Source organism: Bufo bufo, chromosome 5, assembly GCF_905171765.1.
Source record: "Bufo bufo chromosome 5, aBufBuf1.1, whole genome shotgun sequence".
NCBI lineage: Eukaryota > Metazoa > Chordata > Amphibia > Anura > Bufonidae > Bufo > Bufo bufo.
This window is the reverse complement of record NC_053393.1, coordinates 385,774,159-385,794,414: the sequence shown is the minus strand read 5'-3', so window position 1 is coordinate 385,794,414 and position 20,256 is coordinate 385,774,159. Positions and strand designations below refer to the sequence as shown.

At 45.5% G+C, this 20,256-nt stretch overlaps 1 protein-coding gene across 2 annotated transcripts in view; it reads right to left on the bottom strand.

The window, feature by feature from the left end:
• The window catches only part of PHACTR1 (phosphatase and actin regulator 1), a 396,039-nt gene that overhangs the window by 9,760 nt on the left and 366,023 nt on the right, over nt 1-20,256 (bottom strand). For both annotated transcript variants that reach the window (XM_040432504.1, XM_040432503.1), the window contains 3 exons: nt 20,031-20,187; nt 14,419-14,474; nt 12,912-12,973 (listed from right to left, as the gene is read on the bottom strand). In XM_040432504.1, the coding sequence (XP_040288438.1) occupies nt 12,912-12,973; nt 14,419-14,474; nt 20,031-20,187 (275 nt within the window). The remainder of the gene's footprint in view (nt 1-12,911; nt 12,974-14,418; nt 14,475-20,030; nt 20,188-20,256) is intronic.

Here is a 20,256-nt window from a genome sequence, read left to right as displayed (position 1 = left end):
AACCCAACTCTGTCCTCTCTAACTCCTATGCTTATGCCCTGATATATGCCATCTTGCCGCAAGTTAAGTGTTAACCTACTGTGTCCTTCTCCCATACCATGTAGATTGTAAGCCCTCACGGGCAGGGCCCTCTCTCCTTCTGTACCAGTTTGTAACTCGTCTTGTTTATGATTAGTGCAATTGGCTGTATTATGTATGTACCCTGCTTATCATATGTACAGCACTATGGAATGAATGGAGCTTTAATAATAAATAATAATAATAACTGCAAGAGGCTCGATGGCTACGGCATAAAACAAGGGGGATAATGGGCATACCTGTCGAGTTCCTCTCCTCAGAGTGAAATAAGGGGAGGAGACACCATTAACGGACACATTGCATCTGGGATTCCTATATAGAATGGAAACCCGTTTAATAAAGACCGCCCTAAAACCAAATCGCTGGAGTGTACACAATAAGTATGACCATTCAACTGAGTCAACTGCCTTAGCTTCGTCAAGGGAGCCCACCGCTGTTTTTGTCTAATTCCTATCTGAGTAAGTACTTGTACTCGTCTGATTTTTTTAGTCGTGGATTTACCTGGCATGAACCCGGATTGATCCATGTGGATAATACTGAGGATGCATTTATTCAACCTGGCTTCTAAAATCTTAGCAAGAATTTTATAGTCAAGGTTTAATAAAGAAATCGGCCGATACGAGCCACATTCCAATGGATTCTTATCAGGTTTAAGAATAACCACTATTGTGGCGTCATATAGGGATGGTGGTAACGTGCCTGTTGAGAAGGCCGCTGTATACATTTTCTGTAGAGGATCTAGAAGGAGATCTAAATACTTGGCATATACTTCTAATGGAATACCGTCCAGGCCTGGAGATTTCCCATTAGCCAGAGAGGACATCGCCGAGGCGATCTCCTCCCTAGTGATGGGGGGGGACCATTATAGCGGAGCCAGTAAGGAAAAGTTGAGGGAATTGTAATTTGGAAAGGTAGAAATCTATTTCCTCAGGGGTAGTATGAACTGGTACAAGTCATGACAGAACTCCTGAAAGCGGTGGACTATCGCCGTTGCCTCAAGCAGTGGGGCACCAACTACTGATTGAATGCGCAAAACTGCTGGAGACCTCTGGTTTTGATGCACCAAGTGTGCCAGTAATTTACTGGACTGGTTACCTAATTCAAAGTACGTTTGTTTAGTAAAGAACAATTTGCGTTGTGCTTTTTCCTTCAATAGAGTAAGGTATTGGCGACCTTTAAATAACCATTCCTGTCTATTGGGATCAGTGGGGTCAGCTCCATATGCCGCCTCTAGTCTGGTACATTCCTCTGCCAATTACCCCTCCTGACGGGCGGAAGCTCGTTAAACATATGCTATGGATGACTTCAGGCAACCCCTAAGGTAAGCTTTCAAGGTTTCCCATAGAACTTATAGATTTTCAAAGGACTCATGATCAGTTAACAATATGGATAGCTGATCAGGTATCCGGTCATTCGGTGTTAGGAGTGTCAGCCAAAATGGATGGTTGGTCGATCCATTGTATAAGTAGATATGGTTAATTGTATGGGTGAGTGATCAGATATTCCTCGTACCCCATAATTTACATCTGAAACTTTGCCGTACAGCAGAGGGTTGCCCAAAGCATAGTCTATACGCGAAAGAGATTGATGACTAGAGGAATGATAATAGTAGGTAGCGAGATTAGGGTTCCTGAGTCTCCATATGTCTACCCATCCCACCTCCTGTATTAGGCTAGCTAGCGGGGTGGGGGTATGGGAGATGGGTTCTGCAGTGTTTGTTGCGTTAAGTTTATCTATTGAAGGGTCTAGAAGCATATTGTAGTCACCAATGCATATAATCAAGGCTTGTGGAAAGGCAGCAGTGAAAGCCACAGCTTGAGTCACCACAGCCATGGTTGCAGGAGGGGAACCATAAATACCCATTATGACATACAATGTACAGTTGATGAATGTCGCTACAAAAATGTATCTACCCTCCAGGTCAATAACCAGGCTATCTACCTTCCACCTCACTGATTTATGTATCATGAGAGAGACTCCCATAGAGTAGGACGTATGAAGTGCCCACTGTACCCACGATTTTTGCAACCTATTAGTATAATCAGGAATGAGATGAAGGCACAGGATGTGAGGATTAAAGTTTCTGATCCTTGTAAAAACCATTGCTCTTTTTCTCGGACTTCCCAATCTTCTAACATTCCATGATAATATTCTTAATTCTGCCAGGATGGGACATAGGTATATGAGGTAGGAATGGTGGCACATGCCAAAATAGATTATACCCTTTGGGGGAGCAACTAAATATGTGTCTATAAGTGCCATGTCTCAGTAAGTAAACAGCAATGATATTATTCAATTGAACACCTAGCGGTACCCATGTCACCCGTATCACACCTATCAGGTGGATGACTAGTATAGCAGCATTACAAACAAACAAAAAAAAAAAATTAGAAAGGAAAAAGAAAATAGGTGTGTAAACCATAAGTGAAAAATGCACATAACTGTTTGTGCAATAGTTGTGGCTGTCATGACAGGGAGTTCTGGTGACTGTTGTCGTCACGTGCACTAATGTTACCACGTGAAAAAAAAAAGGGAAAAGTATAAACATGTATCTCAACATAACAATGAGAATAGTGCCATTTTAGCTAAATTAGGTATATATGCATCAAGGAGGTAGCGAGGAGTGAAAGTCCCAAGTCTACAAGGCAGTGGACTCCAGAATGTTGGCTCATATCACAGGCCGGGCAGGTCTTCCCTTGCCGTCGATCCAGGCACTTGCTTCAGTGGGTGTGTTGAAGAATCTGATCGTTTCCCCATCAACTATTCGCAATGTGGCAGGATACGCCATTGAGTATGGCATGTTTAGCTCTCTAAGTCGTCTCTTGACCACTGTTAAGGTTTCTCTCCGTTTCTGTAGCTCAGCTGAGAAGTCCGGGAATAGCATAATGGAAGTGTTCTCCAATCTGATCTCTTGTTTTCGTCTGGCTAGTTGTAGGATGGGGTCTCGATCAGTGGAGTTAAGTAAGCGTGCAAGCATAGGGCAAGGAGGAGCATCTGGAGGAGGAGGCTTAGCTGGGACACGATGCGCCCTCTCAATGGCGAATGCAGTAGAAAACTTTGCTTCTGGCCCTAAGCCACTGATTGATGAATTCACAGGGGTTAGAGCCTTCAGCCCATTCGGGCAGGCCTATAATTCTCAAGTTATTTCTCCTTAAGCGATTTTCATAATCGTCACATTTTTGCTGCCAAAAGTCGACTTTTTTCTCAAGAGAGGCAAGTTGCCCAAGGATAGGTGCAGTACGGTCTTCTAGCTCAGAGACGCGAGTCTCAGCTTCTCGGACCCTATCACGCAGATTTTGCATATCGTGCATTAATAGCCCTAAGTCCACTTTGACCTTTTCCATCTTTTTTTTAAACTCGCTTTATTGAAAAGTAACAAGCAAGAAATGCAATAAAACAGTCACATTCAAGTACAATCAATTACACATCACAATGCCTAGGTGTAATACAGCAATAAAGGTTGTCCTATTTAAGTCATTGATGGTCAAGACGTATCAGTAGTGCACTTAGCAGTAAGCATCCATACCAAAAACGATGACACATGGTTAATTCTCTACAGTGAACATTGATCCGGATAGCCGCAGCAGGTAACAGAACGTGATGAGACAATTAGGTTATAGAGTGCAGATGATCTGCCGTGGCAGTCAGAGGAGAGTCGCACCAGGGTCCCCAAAACTTTTGGTGCTTCTGTGAGCATCTTCTACGGGAATACATAATCTTCTCAAAGGGAATTATTTTATTAACAAGGGTCTTCCATTGAGTGATCGTGGGTGGCCTGTCCGCCATCCACCTAAGAGCAATAGCTTTCCTGGCTAAAAACAGGACCTCCCTAATGAAGGTGAGTGTGTAGCGTGGTCTCGAATCCTCGTCTAAAATTCCCAAGACGCAAATCTTCGGGCAAACCGCCAAAGTATCTGGGATCAGGGAAGAAATGAGCTCCACTACCCCTCTCCAGAATGATTGAATGTAACTACAGTCCCACATCAGGTGCCAAAAATCCGCGCCCAACTGAGCACATCTATGGCATCCGGTGTGTGATCTTCTACCCATTTTATATAGCCTAGTAGGGATGAGGTAACACCTATGCAGAATAAATAACTGAATCAATCTGTTAGTAAGGGACGGGGATACAGTTATCGGAGCTTCAAGGGCCTCACTCCACTCACCATCTGTCAATGTGGGTATATTCCCTCTCCATTTACATTCTGCACTCAGTGGAGAAGCTGAAATTTTAAGGTTGAGCAGATGTGTATATAAGGCGGATATCAGTCCCCTCGGTCCTTGTGTTCTGAAGACCCCAATGAGCGGATATTGAGATACTTGTCTTTTAAGATCTCTAATCTGGGCCTGAAGGGCGTGTCTCAACTGCAAATACCTAAAGAAGTGTGGTCTTAAGACACCCGCTTTGGTCTGTAACTGAGTAAAAGAGAACAGAATGCCATTCTCATAAAGATCTTTCAAATAGCAAACACCGTACCCTCTCCATATCCTCTCTCCTTCACAGTGTAACAAATGTGGAAATAATGGGTTGTTCCATAGTTGTATATCATCTGGTAAGTCACTGTATTGCTGCATCTTTGCAGCCCTCCACACCTGATGCGCCAGCTTGTGAATCAGTACGGGTGGACCCGTTAGAGATAACGGGCCCTCCAAAACCGGCCACAGGGTGGAGAGATGCAAATACTCCTGCAAGTAATATTCTGAGTTAGGAAGCACATCCTGGGTCACCCATGGCACCAAATAGCGCAACTGGCCGGCAATGAAATACAAGAATAGATCCGGCAGGGCTGCCCCGCCCTCGTCCCAGCTCCTCTGTAAGGATTTCACGGCCAATTTACGTCTGTTCTTACCCCATATAAATGTTGCCATGAGAGAGTGAAGTTTATCGAAGAATTTGCGTGGTATGGGTACACACGCATGTTCCAATAGGTACAAAGCTTTGGGCTGAAGTATCATTTTGATTAGGTTTACGCGTCCCATGATAGACAACGGTAGGGTATTCCAAGACTTAAATTTATCTATGAAATATGACACCAAGGGGCTCGTGTTTAGGTCATGTGAGGTGGCAGGGTCTTTAGTGATGTTGACTCCTAAGTATTTGAATTTGTCAACTACCATTAGATTCTGATATACCGATGGCCACTCTGCGGCCCATAGCGGCATTATGGCCGATTTTGCCCAATTTATGCATAGACCAGAGAAGACCCCAAACTGCTCAATCAATGTGATTGCTCGGGGCAAGGTAACCTCCACTGAGTCCATGTACAAAATGAGGTCATCAGCATATAGGCCCAGTCTGTCCTCCCTATTTCCCATAGCTATGCCTTTAAAAACACTATCCTGCCTGATTCGTAATGCTAAATGCTCGATAGCTACCGCAAACAAAAGAGGCGACAAGGGACATCCCTGCCTGGTCCCCCTGTATAGTGCAAACGTTGACGATAGAGAGCCATTGATCAGAATATTCGCGGATGGGGATTTATAAATGATATTGACCCACCTAATGAAACTAGGACCAAAACCAAAACATCCAAGGACGTGTTTCAGATAAGGCCACTCTACAGAGTCGAACGCCTTGGCTGTGTCAAGCGCAGCCAACGCCCACAGTCTCCTGTCCGCGCAACCCAGCTGAGCAATAACCTGCGCCCTACGTATGTTGCTGGAGGTAGATCTACCAGGGATAAACCCAGATTGATTCTCATGTATAATGGACGATATTACTCTGTTCAATCTGTTTGCCAGAATTTTTGTGAGGATTTTGTAGTCTAGATTTAATAACGATATAGGGCGGTATGACCCACACTCTGTAGGGTCTTTGTCAGGTTTTAACAAGACTACAATAGAGGCCTCGTACGACGATTCTGGAAGACCGTCAGCATCCAGGGAGGCGTTATACATGCGCAGAAGCTATGGTGCCAGAATATCCCTATATTTAGAATACACCTCCAATGGAATCCCGTCTGGCCCGGGGGCTTTGCCTAAATTAAGTCCCGCTATCGCCTCCTCTACCTCTTCCAGGGTGAATTCCCCATCCAGCATTTCCCTATCCAGAGCAGACAGTTGCGGGTGGGAAACCTCCTGAAGGTAGTCCTCTAGTATCTGTGTGGTATACTGAGCACGAGAGCCATACAGGTCTTGATAGAATTCCCTGAACCGATCCAAGATACCCTCAGGCTCAGACACCACCTCCCCTTCCCTGTCGCTAATGCGTAATATCGGCGGAGACATGTTATTCCTCCTCACTACCTGCGCCAGCACCTTCCCCACCCTGCTGCCCTGTTCAAAGGTTTGTTGCTGCATGAAAAGCATCCTACGGTCACTTTTTTCTTGCAAGTGGTTCATGTACTGTCTACCCTTCATCATCCAATCCTTCCTATTCTCTTCAGTGGGGTCTAAGACATATGCAGATTCTGCATTCCTGCACTGCGTGCCCAAGTCCTCCTCCCTACGGCGAGTGATTTTCTTAATGTAAGAGATGGATGACTTAAGGCACCCACGCAGGAAGGCTTTCAGAGTCTCCCATAACAGGGCCGGATGAGTGTCAGCTGAGTTAACAGCGAGGAATGAATGGAGTTGGTCAGGTATCCTATCATTCAGGGACATTAAAGATAACCAGAACGGGTGTATGCGTTGTTTGGGCACACGGACAGCACAGTAGGGATCAGTGATTGAGGCCATTATAGGTGCATGGTCAGATGGACCCTGGGATCCGTAATGTATCTCTCGAGTAGCCATAAAGGTGCCAGGGGTGCCCAGGAGGTAGTCAATCCTAGATAAGGCTCCTCTAGAAGGAGTGAAGCAAGAGAATTCAATTCTGTCTGGGTATCTCTCCCTCCAAATGTCCAACCACCCAAGCTCATCTAACAGGCGAGCCAAGGCAGTTTTACCCGGAGTCCGTCTGCAGGAGTCACTGGACGGGTTGCAAAACCTATCCTTCACAGCGTCTAAGGTCAAGTTGAGGTCCCCCATGCCAAGCACCCCGGCCGACGGGAACTGTGCTGCAAATCCTGCCGCAGCCTGTAGCAGGGAAAGATTGGCAGGGGGGGGATTGTACATGTTTAGAATCACATAAGGCATACCATTAATGTGGGCGTATACAAAAACAAACTTCCCCTCAGGGTCAACAGACGTGTGATGAGGTTCCCATCTGACCGCCCTGTGGATCAATAATGACACCCCTTTAGAATACGAGTTGCCATATGCACTTTCCACCCACTGAACCCATGGTTTCCTAACTCTCCCTCCTGTGTCCGTGGTGAGGTGCGTCTCCTGCAGACCCAAGATATGCGGCACGAAGCTGCGGATATGTGAAAACACAGCCATTCGTTTCCTAGGTCCGCCTAAACCTCTGACGTTCCAGGACATCACTCTTAAACCCGCCATGATAAACACCAGGTAAAGACACAAGGATAATCACCCCTCTCCTGGGGTTCACCAAGGCAGGAATAACGTGCACTGTGTAGGACTCTCACATCTTGCTTGTTAGACATTGCATCAATAGCGAAAAATATTGCAAATACACTAAACCACCCCAACAGGGGGTAAACATAATCACATCTATGTGAACAAGTGGCCATGTGTTTGGGGGACCTGCACGGTGAATATAGGTGAAAACCCAATGCAGGTGGAGTAGCTGGCTCCCCCATTTGAAGTTATATCTGCTGATTATATGAAAACTTGGCATGAGGAACTGCCCGCAGTTAGCCCTCAATGACCCTGAGGCCAGTTAACCATATGAATTAATACTTTACCCAGCTCTGACTTGGATCATTGTTGGAAAGCAGAAGCATAGGGGAACAATAAAGTAAAAGTCATGTATAGGTATAGGGGCAAGCAGGGTACAGTCCACGCAGCAACTTTTTCATCTCTCAGGCATGTCCATGAAGAGCTTCAGATGCAAGCCAAATCATCTGGGAGGGGAACGTCGGCGTCTCACAGCCAACCAGTCCTCCGCTTCGGCAGGATTGGAGAAGAAAAGTGACTTGTCGCCATCTACAACTCTCAGGCGAGCAGGATACGCCATGGAATATTTGAGGTTCAGCTCCCGGAGGCGTCGCTTGATAGAGACAAAGGTAGCACGTTTCTTTTGAAGGTCAGCAGAAAAATCCGGATACAGTGAAATGTTCGCAGAGCCTAATGATATCTTCTGTGCGACCCTGGCCTGTGCCAGAATGAGATCTCTGTCCCGCCAGTTTAACATGCGAGCTAGTAGAGGTCTTGGGGGGGCACCAGGAGGTAACGGCCTGGAAGGTACCCGGTGCGCCCTTTCCACCGTGTACGCAGCTGAGAAAGCAGCATTGGGAAATATCTCTTTGAACCATCCCTCCAGGAAGACCGCTGGATCTGGGCCCTCGGCCCGCTCAGGCATGCCAATGATGCGCACATTATTGCGCCGCGCACGGTTCTCGAGGTCGTCACATTTCTGGCGAAATAGCTCCACAGACGCCTCCACTGCAGTGATCCTTGCCGATAAGGGATTGGTTAGATCCTCCAGGTCTGATACTCTGGTCTCGGTCACTCGGACCCGCTCGCGCAGCTGCTGCACGTCTTGGCGTAATAGGCCCAGGTCCACCCTTACCTCATCTATCTTCCCGGTCAGGGAGACCTGGCACCCAGTAATGGCTGCCATGAGTTGCTGGTGAGAGGCTTGCAGGGTGAATTCAGGTTCAGCCTCCGCCTCGGTGAGTGGCTGTTGTGACGACTGGTTCCTGGTGCTGGCCGCACGTGTCGGAGACGGAGCCGCGGCGCCATGTTGGGAGTCCTGCCTGGCAAACTCCTTTAGTCGCTCCGCCGCCAACTGTGCCTTTGTGCCTTGCTGGGGCTCATGTCAGAGGTAGAGCGCTGGCTGCTGGTTTAGGTAAGCTCGATGGGGCAGATTTCAGCAGATGTGGGGATCAGGATGGCTCAGGATAGTTGGCGGGAGCCGGAGCTTCACTCAGATGCGGCCGTCCATTACGGCAGTTGGCCACGCCCCCGACCTTTTCCATCTTACCCGATAATGATGATCTGTAGGCTGAGATAGCATGTAGTAGTTGGTCGTGACCTGTTTCAAAGTAGGTTCAGCGTCTCTCCCGCCACTGCATCTGCAGCTTCCGGGGAGGAAGGTCTGGATGGTTAGTCAGCGCCATCTTGGGCTTCTGTGCGTGCAAAGAATTTTAGCTTCTCAGCTGCTGTGAGGGACTTGTTCCTTGCCATGCTGCGTCCCGGGGTGTGCCCAACCTCCTGCCTCTAGATTGAGGAATTGTGACGGCTGTTAAAGTTCAGGATATTAAGAGTTGAGATAGTGTGGAGTGGAGCTCACTCAAGCACGTCTGTATATTCCCGCGGCTGGCCACGCCACCCCAAACACCAAGTTACTTTATCCGGGTTCTAGTAAATTATGTTTAAAGGGAACCTGTCACCATAAAATCGCCTATTAAGTTGTTAAGAGTACCTTATAGTGCTACATAGTTTTGTCCTATAGCACTTTTTCGTCCTTTTCCTGCATTTATCGTCACTGAGAAATCGATGTTTTAATCAGCCGCTGCCCCATGTTTCAAGTCAGGCTTGAAGTCAAGGGGGCAGCGGCCTAGGCGTCTCCAATCCTGCTTTTCCGGCCTCTCGCCGCCTTGATTGACATGCCGCATCTCAGTGCCGGGACCGCTCTCTCAGCCCGCATGCGCAGTAAAGGGCTGCTGTAGCGCGATCCCGGCTCCGGCTCGTACACTCAGCCGGCTTTAGTCTCACTACTGCGCATGCGCCCGCCAGCCTTACATACTCGCGCTCTGTATGCGCAGGAAGAGAATATGCCGGGCGCGAGTATGTAAGGCTGGCGGGCGCATGCGCAGTAGTGAGACGGAAGCCGGCTGAGTGTACGAGCCGGAGCCGGGATCGCGCTACAGCAGCCCTTTACTGCGCATGAGGGCGAGAGGCCGGAAAAGCAGGATTGGAGACGCCTAGGCCGCTGCCCCCTTGACTTCAAGCCTGACTTGAAACACGGGGCAGCGGCTGATTAAAACATCGATTTCTCAGTGACAATAAATGCAGGAAAAGGATGAAAAAGTGCTATAGGACACAACTATGTAGCACTATAAGGTACTCTTAACAACTTAATAGGCGATTTTTTGGTGACAGGTTCCCTTTAATAGAGAGCAAGAAAGTGCTCATGTCTACTGAGCGTCTCTTCACCTATGTTGACAGTAGCTCCATTTCCCCTGAAGACGCCACATCTATGGCGAAACATGTTGGGGGAGCCTCAATCCAGCTTTTAGTTTAGGTGTGGTTGTAACTTAGTGTCTGCGCTTGGTGTAACTGCAGACACCTCGCGCTAAACACATAAGCGGCAGGGTGCTATATCAGAGCATAAATAAAGTGAAGTTAGGGATAGGAAAAATCCCAACAGACATGTTGCCTCCCCGAATGTGACCTAGATAGATACGGATTCAAGATCCCAGCTAGTAGGACAAATAGCTGGAAAGCGGAGATTGAAAAAATCTGTTGAAATAATTTTCATGATATGGATAGTCACATTCGGATAGGCAGAGTATATGTGTGAAGCAACCTATATTCCTAGCCGCAGAGTTCACCAGCACCTCAAATTTTAAATCTTTGTCTTTTTCACGATTTATACTAGTCTTAATAAAATTGAATAAATGTTATGTTTTAAACGACCAGAAACGGGAATCCACTAGCCCTAGGCTATTTGAACCTCAATACTTATCTCCTGGGTCCAAAGGGTCCTTGAAGCAAATCACTTTATAGGATGCCCCTTTCTGTTATCACTTTACAGGATGCCCCTTTTTGTTGTCACATTATAGGATGTTCTTTCTGTTGTCACTTTATAGATTTCCCCTTTTGTTGTCAATTTATAGGATGCCCCTTTCTGTTGTCACTTTATAGGATTCTCCTTTCTGTTGTGACTTTATAGGACGCCCATTTCTGTTGTCACTTTATAGGACACCCATTTCTGTTATCACTTTACAGGATGCCCCTTTTTGTTGTCACATTATAAGATGTTCTTTCTGTTGTCACTTTATAGAACACCCATTTCTGTTATCACTTTACAGGATGCCCCTTTTTGTTGTCACATTATAAGATGTTCTTTCTGTTGTCACTTTATAGGACACCCATTTCTGTTATCACTTTACAGGATGCCCCTTTTTGTTGTCACATTATAGGATGTTCTTTCTGTTGTCACTTTATAGGATACCCATTTCTGTTCCAGCTTTGTAGGATGCCCCTTTCTGTTATTACTTTACAAGATGCCCCTTTTTGTTGTCACATTATAGGATGTCTTTTCTGTTGTAACTTTATAGGATACCCATTTCTGTTCCAGCTTTGTAGGATGCCCCTTTCTGTTAACACTTTATAAATATTCCTTTCTGTTGTCACTTTATAGATTTCCCTTTTTGTTGTCAATTTGTAGGATGCCCCTTTCTGTTGACACTTTATAGGATTTCCCTTTCTGTTGTCACTTTATAGGATTCTCCTTTCTGTTGTCACTTTATAGAATGCCAATCCAGTATAAAGACTTATAGCTGGTACTAATGCTCAGTTCAATAGATATCTTTAGACTTGTGGTTCCACAATGTCCATGGATGCTCTGTGCACAATAGAAGATACTACCTTCTTCTAGGCCTTCTGAAAGCATTGAGTTACACAAAACAGCCATAGGCTGGTTTGTGTGTATCAAGTCATACCCATGATATGTAGCCGCTGTAGAGCCAATAAAAAAGGTGAACTTGGCGCCGTGTTTGTTCCTAACTTGTACTTTATAGGATGTCCCTTTCTGTTGTCACTTTATAAGATTTCCCTTTCTCTTGTCACTTTATGGGATGCCCCATTCTATTGTGAATTTATATGATGCTGCTTTCTGTTATTACTTTATAGGGTGTCCTTTCTGTTGTTACTTTAAAGGATGTCCTTTCTGTTGTTACTTTAAAGGATGTCCTTTCTGTTGTCACTTTATAGGATGTCCTTTCTGTTGTCACTTTATATGGTGCTAATTTCTGTTGTCACTTTGTAAGATACCCATCTTCTGTAAGGGCTCATTCAGACGTCCGTATGCTGTCCGCAAAAATACTGAATGCTATCCTTTTTTTGCGGATCCACAAAAAAACGGATAGCATTCAGTATTTTTGCGGACCCATAGACTTCAATGGGGCCATGTCCTGATTTTCACGGACAAGTATAGGACATGTTTAATTTGTTTTGCAGAACTGTGGAATAGAAAAGGGCCCCATAGAAGTGAATGGGTCAGCATCTAATCTGCAAAAAAACGGATCCGCATTTTTGCAGATAGCATACGGGTGTCTGAATGAGCCCTAACTCTTACAAAACTGGCTGTGAGCCTCAACAAAAAATGGCCAATATCTCTTTTATATGGAGTCTGTCATTGACACTGCTATACAACCAAGCATAGTGCCGAATAGGCTCATCTTACCTGATTCTGACTGTGCCACTGTTATGGCAATTCGTGGCTCCCTTGCAGGTAAAATTGGCTTTTTTGAAATATGCAAATGATGCCTTTAGTGCCATGAGGACGCTGTGCTTGGTGAGCAGAGAGAAGGCACAGCGGTACTGTGAGCAGCGGAGCCTTCTCAAACAGCTGACTGACGGGGGTCCCGGGTGTTGGACCCCAGCAATTAAATTAATCAGTAATCAGTTTAAAAACCTCAGAAAACCCTTTCAAGTATGCATAATTAGGAAATTACTAAAAGCCAATTTTACATTTTCGATGGAAATTCTCTTGAAATTGCAATGACGTAACCCAATCTGATAATGTGTAGATTGTTTTGCCGTTTCAGCTGCATTCATTTATCCATATCATACAATGGCTCATTTCGTAATCTCACCTTGCGTGTGAGTCTCCTTTTAATTTCTCGTTTCTCCTCCTGCTCTTCTTGTTCATTACGAGCTGGAGATTAGAAGCAATATTAAACTCAAGAATACTGTAATTTCATAAAACAAGATCTGCAGTTTATCTTCATTGCAAGTAATTTAGTCTATGGCCCCGGTTTATACAGTAAAAACCATGCGGCACAAACCGATAAACTAAGTAAATCTGTCACAAATCCTTCTGAAGAGCTTACACAGTCTATGGTGTGCTCCCTCAACTTTAATGACGTTATTTCATTATGCCCCAAACAATTTCTCAATTACACTTTGTGTCCTATCTCAACTCGAGTCCTGAGGCACATAATATGGTTCTGTACAAGCACTAAGCTGTAATACAGTGCTTACAAACATCTGGAGCTATGAATGCCTTCCATTTTGTAGGCAGTGAGAAGAAAAACCTTTGACATGTTCCGTACAGAACCATATTACAGTAGTACAGCATTATTCCTCCTAGAACCGAAGGGACTGTGCGCTGCCGTACAGGCTCCATGCACATTGCTATGCCAAATCTTTACTGATATAACTTGTGTAACTTGTTGAAATGACTTATCAATGGACAATGAAAACAAAAATGATCAACTAATTCAGGGCTGGATTCAAATCACCCCCAAAATCAGCCTCTACATAACTTCCACGTATCCAGTGCCAGTCTAAATGTATGCCAGCTTCCCTGCTGGCTTTCATCTAGACCAGTGATGGCGAACCTATGGCACGGGTGCCAGAGGCGGCACTCAGAGCCCTCTCTGTGGGCACCCGCACCCTGGAGAAAGTCTATGGTGTACCAATATGCCTTAGACTTTTCCTGCCATTCATCAGTGCAGGACATGCTATGAACAGCACAGGCAGCACATTGAATGTAGGCAGGTTATTATAGCTAAATGATAAAGTACATGGAAGATATATGATATTGGTGTTCAGGTTAAATTGCCGTGTTGGCACTTTGCGATAAATAAGTGGGTTTTGGGTTGCAGTTTGGGCACTCGGTCTCTAAGAGGTTCACCATCACTGATCTAGACCATTTTCTATGCCTAAAACAGGAGTAGAAAATGATGAATGAGACGGCCCCCTTTCCCGCCTCGCACACTTTTTTAGACCTGGCGTGAGCAGATTGCAGATTGCATCACCACCTGCACCAGAAATACGCCTAATATAGGTGTATTTCTGGATAATAAATAACCCCCTTACCGCTCTGGACAGCAGTAGCTGTATAGTTAAAATCAATTAAAAGTGCTACAGAAAGTCTATGTGTGGCCCCAGCCTTGGCAGAGGTCACAATGAATACAAAAATTACCCGGACTGCAGGAGGAGACCAAGAAGATCTGCTGACTGTATCTAAACTATGAGATAAATGTAAAAGTATATAGCCCTCTGCCTGTTTGCAAATTTTAGTAGAGCCAGACGTCCCTGCCGTTATTCACGTGTCACATTTTTACCACTTTATTAAAAAGCCAATTATTTACTTACGTTTCAGAATATTTCTTTGTTCCAACTCTTCAGCTGTAGGCCTTTGGCTCAGTCGTCTGCGAAAAAAGAATGAGATCTTCTTAACCATGTTTTCTTCTTTGTGTATGCAGTTTTATAATTACTAGACTAGTTTTAGAATGGGTGCTCCTATAAAATCCATAGGATCTGCCTGGGGGTTAGATTGGCTTAACCTACTGTAAAGCCACTGCTACTTGCAGCCACAATCATGAGTCTGATAACAAGGGTTTACAACATTTCCTTTGCTGCAAAACGTCCGGACTTTCACAATTTTTTTTGCTAATGTGTTTAGTGGTGCCAGCCTTGTGAGAACCATATCTTTTTAAATACTTATTTACATAGTCATATGGGGGCTTCGTTTTTGCTCGTGCAGTAACCCAATACAACAGGGGGTATCTGCAATTGATTTGTACCGTTTGTAATGTTAATGTAATGCTCCTTGTACTCCGTATGTTCCAGCATGAGCTAGGCATGGCCAGAGTTAACTATCCTGGGCCAGACCTCTCTGGAGTTTAGAATGTGGGCTGGTCCCGAGAATTGGGAAGGATGGAGGTAAGGTCAGACATGATGTGCTCCTCTCTCCCAGACTCCAGCTTCAAGCCCTGGAGCTTTCTACATCACCAAGTGCCCCAGAAGATGAACGAGAGGAAGTTTTGAAGGAGAATTTGCATGGCCACAGTGTCTGAGTCAGCAAGGTAACCCAGCTTGATGCGTTCTAGACCCTGCTGCTGCAAAGGCATAACATGTTAAGACACCCTATGCACCCCTAGATTAGTGGACACTACAGCCACGGGTGCTGGAAAACAGTTGCTATTCAGAGATCCCAGACACAGAGACTTTAGCCAGAGAAGGAGTAATTACTAAAAACCACTTGCTCAGCTGTGTACAAATAATTGCTGGATCTACTACAACTCCTACTGTGCACACAGTAAAGAGAGACTTTCATTTGGTTAATCTGGTTTGGTTAATGACTCTCCTAATGCCACACTCTGGCCATTGTTCTTCCATCACATGCCCTGTTTAGCATCCACATGGAAATTAAAATCAAAAGCACCCCAAAGCTACCATCAGGCAGGAAGCCTACAATGACAGGGATTGCCCGGAGGGAACACAGGGTGCCCCTCCTTGACTGTACTGACCCCAGGTGGCATGAGGGAGTACACATATCCATTAGGGCCACTACCACTGTAATTTTCTGTTCCGGATCCTCAGGGACTCACTGCACGGGGCAAGTTGTATATTTTAATGGCACCATTAAAATTTACCATAGTGTGTAAGCGAGTAAAACCGGGGAAAAAAAATTCTGTCTTCTTTTGGGGTTTTGTTTTTCGTTGTGTACTAAAAACACACTATTGCAGTCTAAGACCTCTTTCACGCGGGCGAGTATTCTGCGCGGGTGCAATGTGTGATGTGAACGCATTGCACCCGCACTGAATCCTGACCCATTAATTTCTATGGGGCTGTTCACATGAGCTGTGATTTTCACGCATCACTTGTGCGTTGCGTGAAAATCGCAGCATGCTCTATATTCAGCGTTTTTCACGCAACGCAGGCTCCATAGAAGTGAATGGGACTGCATGAAAATCGCAAGCATCCGCAAGCAAGTGCGGATGCGGTGCGATTTTCACGCACGGTTGCTAGGAGACGATCAGGATGGAGACCCGATCATTATTATTTTCCCTTATAACATGTTATAAGGGAAAATAATAGCATTCTTAATACAGAATGCATAGTACAATAGGGCTGGAGGGGTTAAAAAAAAAATAAAAAAATAATTTAACTCACCTTAATCCACTTGATCTACCCAGCACCTAACCCAAACCCGAACTTCTGTGAAGAAGTTCGGGTTTGGGTACCAAATATGCTGATTTTTCTCACGCGCGTGCAAAACGCATTACAATGTTTTGCACTCGCGCGGAAAAATCGCGCATTTTTCCGCAACGCACCCGCCTCTTATCCGGGCAAAAAACATGACGCTCATTTTTTGCGGGATGAGGTGAAGGTCTGATTGGTACTATTTTGGGGGCATACGCCTTTTTGATCACTTGCTGTTGCAATTTTTGTGATGTAATGTGACAAAAATTGCTTTTTTTTTTTTTACAGTGTTCATTTGAGTATTTAGGTCAGGTGATATTTTTATAGCGGTTTGTTACGGACGTGGCGATACCTAATATGTATACTTTTTTTTAACTTTAGCACAATAATAGCAGTTTTGACACCAAAAAAATGATGTTTTAGTGTCTCCATGTTCTGAGAGCTATATTTTTTTATTTTTTTTGGGCGATTGTCTTAGGCCTCTTTCACACTTGCGTTGTTGGGATCCGGCATGCACTTCCGTTGCCGGAGGTGCCTGCCGGATCCGGAAAAACGCAAGTGTACTGAAAGCATTTGAAGACGGAACCGTCTTCCAAATGCTTTCAGTGTTACTATGGCACCCAGGACGCTATTAAAGTCCTGGTTGCCATAGTAGTAGTGGGGAGCGGGGGAACAGTATACTTACAGTCCGTGCGGCTCCCGGGGCGCTCCAGAATGACGTCAGAGCGCCCCATGCGCATGGATGACGTGATCACATGGATCACGTGATCCATGCGCTTGGGGCGCCCTGACGTCACTCTGGAGCGCCCGGGGAGCCGCACGGACGGTAAGTACACTGCTCCCCCGCTCCCCACTACACTTACCATGGCTGTCAGGACTTTAGCGTCCCGGCAGCCATGGTAACCACTCTGAAAAAGCTAAATGTCGGCTCCGGCAATGCGCCGAAACGACGTTTAGCTTAAGGCCGGATCTGGATCAATGCCTTCCAATGGGCATTAATTCCGGATCCGGCCTTGCGGCAAGTGTTCCGGATTTTTGGCCGGAGCAAAAAGCGCAGCATGCTGCGGTATTTTCTCCGGCCAACAAACGTTCCGTACCGGAACTGAAGACATCCTGATGCATCCTGAACGGATTACTCTCCATTCAGAATGCATTAGGATAATCCTGATCAGGATTCTTCCGGCATAGAGCCCCGACGACGGAACTCTATGCCGGAAGAAAAGAACGCAGGTGTGAAAGAGCCCTTAGGTAAGGGGAAAGGGGCGTTTTTTTTCTTTTTTACTTTATTAATTTTATTACTTTATTAATTTTAATAAAAATACTTTTTTTTTACTTTACTTTATTTATGACATTCACTTTTGGGGGTCTGATCCCCTCTGTAATGCATTAGAATACAACTGTATTGTAATGCATTGCCTGTTAGTCATACACAAACAGGTTGCCTAGGAGACCCAGCCTGAGGCTGGATCTCCTCGGCTCCCGTAGAAGGCAGTTCCTGATGCCGTGCAAGGCATTGGGCAGCCTCTGCACGGCATCGGGCTGCCTTGTGTTGCATCGGGTCCCCGCCACAGCAGCGCGGGGACTCAATGCGATCGTTCACCCGACACAAACCTCTTCTATGCCGTGGTCAGCGCGGACCGCGGCATAGAAGGAGTTAAACTTTTACAGCGATGCCGGCGGATACAGCAGGGGCCCGGCTACCACGGACTGCCGGGCCCCTGCAGTGATCGCGCGCGCGCGCGCACCGCTCCGGTGCCTGCGCGATCACTATGACGTACTATTACGTCAAATTGCGGGAACTCAGTGGTTCCCATGACGTAACAGTACGTCAAAGGTCGGGAAGGGGTTAAAAAGATGCAGTTGCATTAGTCACCATAGAGTTCCATTGTAAAAAAAAAAGTATATGTTAACATATAGGTTTTTTCCTGGACTCTGCAGGATAGAAAAGAGTAGTGTACTATTTTTTTATACTTTTTTTCTCCCAATGTATATGTTAAACGTAGGGCAAAAACATGATGTGAACCCAGCCTAACAAAGGTAGCAAACTACAGAGACAATTTTCTTCCTTCTGGTACACAACATGCAGCAGTATCAACACAGCTCCCTCTATGAAGATCTGTTGTAAACATTAAAGGGTTATACCAGTAACTACAAGTTATTCCCTATCCACTGGACCTTTATACCCTGTAACACAGGGGTTGTGGAACCTTGGGCAAAGCATTTTTTAAGTGGTCCCCTGGTTCTCACCTGTTCATCCTTGTACATGGATCTGGACTTTGCTGCAGGGAAATCTCCAGGCTGTTACCGCTTGGAGTAGTCTCCGTTTTGTGACAGCTGACCCAAGCAGGTCAAGAGACACAGAGCATGACACCAAGGGGACAGGCAAGAGCCTGGTCAGTGAACAAGTCAGAATCAGGACAGGCAGAGTTTGTGCAGTATGTTAGTCAGGAAAATGGTCAGGGCAGGCGACATAGGTTCAATACAGAGATTAAACACGTGTTGGAACAAGCAGTACAGGGTCAATCTGGTAAAAAGGCAGAGGTCAGGCATGGGAGGTCAGATACTATAGAGCCAGGAACCTATAGCTCAGGCACCTTTCCATATATACCCCACTGTGTGCAGGATATATAAGGTGTCTGGTCTTTGTGCCTGTTGGCCCTTTAAGAGCAGGGGTGAACATGTGCACCCTAAGGGAGTTTTCAGCAGAAAGTAAGTGGGGACAGCCTGCATTGAAAACAGCAAGAGCAGTGGGATGGGTGAGTTCCCCCGGCAGCAGTGCCCGCCAAGAGAGGGGGGATGCCATCGGGCATTGACTGCCGGCATCACATTCCTGTACTGATGGAGCAGCAGGTCTCATGCTCGACCTGCCCCTCATTCATTCTATACGGGACTGCTGACGATAGCTGAGAACAGCTCTCAATGGGGTGTGGGGCCCTAATAAGGTTGTGTACACCTCACGTACAATCAGCTTTAAGTAAAAATATCAAGGGAGTTTCATTAAAGCAGTGATCTCCACACCTGACTACAGACAGGGCCCAAGTAAAGACACACACAGTAATGGAGTTCATCTCAGTTAAATCTTTTTTTCAAAAAAGAAAAACTCAGGAATGAATGACTATAAATAAGTTACGATGGAGACACCCTTTAAGTAGAAATCCACAACACACGTTTAAAATGGATACGGTAATGGTGCAGGATATTATTCATATGACGTTCACTTCAAAGCTTGCAAAATGTATGATGATGAAATACTGCTTTTGTGCAATCCATTGACTGGATTAAATATATGTCATATATCCGGTGTTTGAACTTAGTTTCACCTACTTTGTCCAAATTGTAGCACTAACTAACTCAGTAGTCATGCTAGTACTTCAGACTTAAAATGACAGGTGAGGGGGCAAGAATGTCAGCTAAAACTGCCTTTCATTTGTATACTGAGATTTCAAATGATTGTCTTACAAAAAACATCCATCCACAGGGTAGGTGAGAAAAGTAGGATCAGTGGAGGCCCCACCGATACAGTAAGCAGGGGTTTGAACAGAATAGTGGTCACCACACGCCCTACGGCACCATTCATTGTCCACAGGACTGAGCTGCAGGACTATTCCGTTCAAACTAATGCTCTCTGTGATCATGGACTGAGGAGGGAAGGCGTACTCAGGACCATTGTTCTAGGGATTGGTGGGGGTTTGAGCGATCAGACATATATCACCTATCCTGTGGATAGGTGATAAATATTTTTCAAGGGATAACCCTTAAATCTGTAAAAATAAACCTACCTAATAAGTTTAGTGCCAATCTGCTGCCTCAGTTCCAGCCTCTCTTCATCTGTCTGCATGGGCAGAATGTTCTTTTCTTCTAACTCTCTTATCGAGGGCCTGTTGCTTAACTTGATTGCCAAAGAATCCTTCCTGAGAACCTTTAATGCCAGCGAACCTTAGGAAATAGGAAAATGAAAAGCTTGCTGATTAGCCTCAGGCTAGCATCTTGTACGGTTCTAAATAT